The sequence below is a fragment of the Mizuhopecten yessoensis genome, unplaced genomic scaffold (genome assembly GCF_002113885.1).
Source record: "Mizuhopecten yessoensis strain PY_sf001 unplaced genomic scaffold, ASM211388v2 scaffold1961, whole genome shotgun sequence".
In the NCBI taxonomy this organism is placed as follows: Eukaryota; Metazoa; Mollusca; class Bivalvia; order Pectinida; family Pectinidae; genus Mizuhopecten; species Mizuhopecten yessoensis.
Genome location: NW_018404308.1, coordinates 1,668,363 through 1,674,929, shown reverse-complemented (window position 1 = coordinate 1,674,929; position 6,567 = coordinate 1,668,363). Strand labels below are relative to the sequence as shown.

The following is a 6,567-nucleotide window of genomic DNA, read 5'->3' as shown; positions in this document are numbered from 1 at the left end:
TTACTTATATGAGAGGGGGTGGCCGAGTTCATTGTTAGTATACACTGGCAGTGCCATTAGATTTCAGTAAGGTTACTTATATGAGGAGGGTGTGGCGGAGTTCATTGTTGTATACACAGGCAGTGCCATTAGATTACAGTATGTTACTTATATGAGGAGGGGGTGACCGAGTTCACTGTTAGTATACACAGGCAGTGTCATTAGATTACAGTAATGTTACTTATATGAAGAGGGGGTGGCCGAGTTCATTGTTAGTATACACCGGCAGTGCCATTAGATTTCAGTAAGGTTACTTATATGAGGAGGGGGTGGCCGAGTTCATTGTTAGTATACACTGGCAGTGTCATTAGATTACAGTAAGGTTACTTATATGTGGAGGGGGTGGCCGAGATCACCGTTAGTATACACAGGCAGTGTCATTGGATTACAGTAAAGTTACTTATATGGGGAGGGGGTGGCGAAGTTCACTGTTAGTATACACAGGCAGCGTCATTAGATTACAGGAAGGTTACTTATATGAGAGGGGGTGGCCGAGTTCACTGTTCGTATACACAGGCAGTGTCATTAGATACACAGGCAGTGTCATTAGATTACAGTAATGTGGCTTATATGAGGGGGGGGTGGCCGAGTTCACTCTTAGTATACACAGGCAGTGTCATTAGATACACAGGCAGTGTCATTAGATTACAGTAATGTTACTTATACGAGGAGGGGGTGGCCGAGTTCACTGTTAGTATACACTGGCAGTGTCATTAGATTACAGTAAGTTTACTTATATGTGGAGGGGGTGGCCGAGTTCACTGTTAGTATACTCAGGCAGTGTCATTAGATTACAGTAATGTGGCTTATATGAGGGGGGGGTGGCCGAGTTCACTCTTAGTATACACAGGCAGTGTCATTAGACTACAGTAAGGTTACTTATATGGGGAGGGGGTGGCGAAGTTCACTGTTAGTATACACAGGCAGTGTCAGTTGATTACAGTAATGTTACTTATATGAGGACGGGGTGGCCGAGTTCACTCTTAGTATACACAGGCAGTGTCATTAGATTCCAGTAATGTTACTTATATGTGGAGGGGGTGGCAGAGTTCACTGTTAGTATACACAGGCAGCGTCATTAGATTACAGGAAGGTTACTTATATGAGAGGGGGTGGCCAAGTTCATTGTTAGTATACACCGGCAGTGCCATTAGATTTCAGTAAGGTTACTTATACGAGAGGGGGTGGCCGAGTTCACTGTTCGTATACACAGGCAGTGTCATTAGATTTCAGTAAGGTTACTTATACGAGAGGGGGTGGCCGAGTTCACTGTTCGTATACACAGGCAGTGTCATTAGATACACAGGCAGTGTCATTAGATTACATTAAGGTTACTTATATGTGGAGGGGGTGGCCGAGATCACCGTTAGTATACACATGCAGTGTCATTGGATTACAGTAAGGTTACTTATATGGGGAGGGGGTGGCCGAGTTCACTGTTAGTATACTCAGGCAGTGTCATTAGATTACAGTAATGTTACTTCTATGTGGAGGGGGTGGCAGAGTTCACTGTTAGTATACACAGGCAGTCTCATTAGATTACAGTAAGGTTACTTATATAAGGAGGATGTGGCCGAGTTCACTGTTAGTATACTCAGGCAGTGTCATTAGATTACAGTAATGTGGCTTATATGAGGGGGGGGTGGCCGAGTTCACTCTTAGTATACACAGGCAGTGTCATTAGACTACAGTAAGGTTACTTATATGGGGAGGGGGTGGCCGAGGTCACTGTTAGTATACACAGGGAGTGTCATTAGATTACAGTAATGTTACTTATATGAAGAGGGGGTGGCCGAGTTCATTGTTAGTATACACCGGCAGTGCCATTAGATTACAGTAATGTTACTTATATGTGGAGGGGGTGGCCGAGTTCACTGTTAGTATACACCGGCAGGGCCATTAGATTTCAGTAAGGTTACTTATATGGGGAGGGGGTGGCGAAGTTCACTGTTAGTATACACAGGCAGCGTCATTAGATTACAGGAAGGTTACTTATATGAGAGGGGGTGGCCAAGTTCATTGTTAGTATACACCGGCAGTGCCATTAGATTACAGTAATGTTACTTATATGAGGACGGGGTGGCCGAGTTCACTCTTAGTATACACAGGCAGTGTCATTAGATTACAGTAATGTTACTTATACGAGGAGGGGGTGGCCGAGTTCACTGTTAGTATACACCGGCAGTGCCATTAGATTACAGTAATGTTACTTATACGAGGAGGGGGTGGCCGAGTTCACTGTTAGTATACTCAGGCAGTGTCATTAGATTACAGTAATGTTACTTCTATGTGGAGGGGGTGGCAGAGTTCACTGTTAGTATACACAGGCAGCGTCATTAGATTACAGGAAGGTTACTTATATGAGAGGGGGTGGCCAAGTTCATTGTTAGTATACACCGGCAGTGCCATTAGATTACAGTAATGTTACTTATACGAGGAGGGGGTGGCCGAGTTCACTGTTAGTATACACTGGCAGTGTCATTAGATTACAGTAAGTTTACTTATATGTGGAGGGGGTGGCCGAGATCACCGTTAGTATACACATGCAGTGTCATTGGATTACAGTAAGGTTTCTTATATGGGGAGGGGGTGGCCGAGTTCACTGTTAGTATACACCGGCAGTGTCATTGGATTACAGTAGGGGTACTTATATGAGGAGGGGGTGGCCGAATTCACTGTTAGTATACACAGGCAGTCTCATTAGATTACAGTAAGGTTACTTATATGTGGAGGGGCTGGCCGAGATCACCGTTAGTATACACAGGCAGTATATGAGGAGGATGTGGTCGAGTTCACTGTTAGTATACACAGGTAGTGTCATTGGATTACAGTAAGGTTACTTATATGAGAGGGGGTGGCCAAGTTCATTGTTAGTATACACCGGCAGTGCCATTAGATTTCAGTAAGTTTACTTATATGAGAGGGGGTGGCCGAGTTCATTGTTAGTATACACCGGCAGTGCCATTAGATTTCAGTAAGGTTCCTTATAGGAGAGGGGGTGGCCGAGTTCACTGTTAGTATACACAGGCAGTGTCATCTGATTCTCAAACACCAAGCAAACATGGACATTTATCTGTGAAAACTTTGTATTTTTTAAGAGTATGGTACAATACAATACAATATGGTTATCTGAAAGCATTCCCCACCCTACTCTAATTAAATCATATTAATACCCTTTAGCACTCCAAAGTCGGCCTCAGATTTGGGCTATAGAAAGGAGGCAAATACACAACATACCCCATCATGCTGCTGCACACATGCATACACTTTACACATGGCAGCACATTCTTTAATGACATTAGCTGTTCACAGGATGATATACATCATGAAGCCAAACCTCGGGGCATCGCCTGTCCTTAATTTCTTATAGGACAAGGAATGAACTCTCTGTTTATTTTTACTAGGAGGTGCGTGAGGGGCGGACACAGATGGATTACCTCACCAACCAATGGTCTAAGGATCTCAGGGCGGCACCCTCCGAGTCTGACTCTGACGAAGAGGTGGAGACAAGCCTCATCAACCGGGAGGAGGTACAGCATCACTAGGGGGAGCCAGCTGTAGGCTGACAATCAGGATTAATTCCAGAGGGCACCACCAGTGTGATGGTAAAACAGACACCAGAGGGCGCCTCCAGTGTAATGGTAAAACAGACACCAGAGGACGCCTCCAGTGTAATGTCAGGACAGACAACAGAGGTCATCACCAGGGTGATTGACACAGCAGACGTTTAGGGAGTACCACCACAGACACGGAAAGGGCTCAAGTGTAGACAGTCCTGTGTACCACCAGAGGACTGACCGTGTGAACTGTCCATGGGTGATCTAGGCTAGAAGTGGAGACTACCATTTTCCTGAAATGTGGAATAGGTTTTAAGACATATGGGGAAGTTTTCCTGTTTTTGTTGTACAAATGAAACTTATTCTTATCAGTGAAAATGATAAAATTGGTAAAACAATTGACATATTGTTCAAATCATTTATACCAGTATCATTTTCATTTTTGATTAATTAATCTTTGGACAAATTATTATGATAAATTCAAAGGGGGGGGGGGGAAGATTACCCATAAATAAAATAAAAAATGGCCCAGATTTATCTCCGTGAAGTGGCCATGTATGACACTGGAGGACTGATGAAGTAGGACTGCCCTGTAGGACACAAAGCATACTGTTCAGAATGCTTTCTTTTCTTCAGTATTTTGACTATAGTTCCTAGGTTGGTATCATAAAATTATCCTGTTGCATTTATTCACATGCAGTTTTTTTTAATTATCCAAATGTATTTTATGTTGTCGATAAGTTAAAGACCGAGCTACAATGTGTTATACGGATGAATTGTATATATGTATGATATTCCCAAATACTTACCGGTAATGTGTATAACGTGTATGTTCTGTATCAGGTGTATGTACTGTCCATTTTGTGTGAGAGATTAACGATTAGGTGTACATAAAGACACATCAAGAGGCGGAATCTGTTGGTGTGGTGTGTAGTTGTTAGGTATGTTTTTACCATGATGGGTATTGTCTGGTGATGATGATCGGTCGTTGTGTAGAAGTTTGTATATATTGGATGTAAGACTTACACCGTATAACAGCATTTCCTGATCACAAAGCGTACCATTTGTTTTGTTTTAGATATACAGTATTATATACTTCAGTTTCTGTGATGTAGGTAATGGAGACAGGTGGGATACTATATACACGTACTAAGGTTAGGATTACCAAAGACGTTTCCTGATAGAACTAGAACACCATCCTCTTAAACAAAGTACCCTATTGTTGAGATCTCCCACTGTCCACATGACAGGGACTGGCTTTGGTCTACAATAATGGTCTAAAATAATGGCCTGGTCTCATAAAACAATAAGTTAGTTATCACGCCAGTTGATAATACATTTATTATTTAATTTGTTGAAATTTTAACACAAATTTTTCCTGTTGAGCACCTACATATATATTTATCGTCCAAAATTATGTAAAACAAACTATGCATAGCAGTGACTGTACCAATTCACTGATGTGTTGACTGACAATGATCTGATAGGTGTAATTATTTCATTAGTAATCCATTACTACATGAATGCTGAATGACTGTTCTATATCCTGATCGTACATGTGTCCTCAGTTGATACGGGGATGGAAAGCTTGGTCTTGGTCTTGGTTAAAACTTTCATCACTGTTTTTTATTTCATCGGTTGTACACATTTTGTTCATTTCCCACAATTTTAGATTCATTATGAAAAGATATATACATGCACTGGATGTAAATATGTAGTATTTTTGCTAATATGTAATGTTAGTTTACAGAGGAAGCCATATTTTTGCTACAAATGATGTGTGTGTTTTTAATCCGAGTGTATTACATGTATGTATCTGTTTGTTAGCTGGACATTATGACAGCTCTATGTACTCCAATCATTATGTACCGACGTTACATGTCACTAGTGTAAATGAAGCTGTTGCTCATTTTTTATGTGTCATTGTATTCAAATCAAAGTTAGATACCCAACTTTATTATAGTGTGTTACCCTCATTTTGATAGGCTGTGTCCCATATTATTAGTTTGTCACACTCATTCTGATTGGCCGAGTCCCATATTTTATTAGTTTTGGCTAAAGTATATTTTCCTCAGGTTTTCAATGGGAGTAAATCTTACAACACCATATCAACAGTAAGTACCCAAATATAGCTTAGATTAGAGGTATGTTTTCCTACCAGAGCATGGAAGTATTGCAAAACTCAAGATTCGATTCAGTTAAGTATTATTGAAATTGACGTTAATTTAAGTGTGAAAGATTTGTTTTTAATGAAGTAATCCAATCACTGTCAGATTTAATTAAGCAATGAATGTTCCAGCAAATGTTGTTATGGTTAAGCAATGAATGTTCTAGCAAATGTTGTTATGGTCCTATAACACACATTGCTATTTATGACAAACTTAATAAAGCCCTTGGCTTTATGCAAGTTTTTCAGCAATAGAAATGTGTGTTATAGGACAATAAAAACATTTGCTAAAATATTCATTATCTATGTTTACATTTTGATGTAGTTATGCTTTATTTAGTTATTTTGAACAGCAAATCAAGTGTTGACAACAATGAAATTGATGACGTTACAATAGCAAATGTTGTTATAGTCTCATAACAACATTTGCCTTCGTAATGCATTACAATGGAAGGATGCAGAGAAAATGTAAATATGTGTGAATATCTTATAGATAATCATTATGGTGTGTTGAGGTAACAACAATGATGTATCAATCCATGATCTCAGAGAAATAGTTTCTTCCTCAGTTAAATAAATTGCTGTTTTGACCATCATTGTACAACATTTAACAGGATGTGTTAGAGGAAGTGGTGTAGAGGAAGAATGGTGCTCCGTTCATTTATGCAATGTGTTGTGTGTACAACTCTATACTGTCGTACAGGTACATGTTCTGTACGTTTTGTGACTCTATACTGTCGTACAGGTACATGTTCTGTACGTTTTGTGACTCTATACTGTCGTACAGGTACATGTTCTGTACGT

The 6,567-nt window shown here is 40.3% G+C and overlaps 1 protein-coding gene across 1 annotated transcript in view; it reads left to right on the top strand.

The window, feature by feature from the left end:
- Positions 1–6,051, top strand: part of LOC110443884 (sodium/hydrogen exchanger 8-like) — a 42,131-nt gene extending 36,080 nt beyond the window's left edge. The window contains exon 16 of the mRNA XM_021488328.1: positions 3,444–6,051. Coding sequence (XP_021344003.1) covers positions 3,444–3,584 — 141 coding nt within the window. The 3' untranslated portion in view covers positions 3,585–6,051. The remainder of the gene's footprint in view (positions 1–3,443) is intronic.
- The last annotated feature ends 516 nt before the right edge of the window (positions 6,052–6,567 follow it).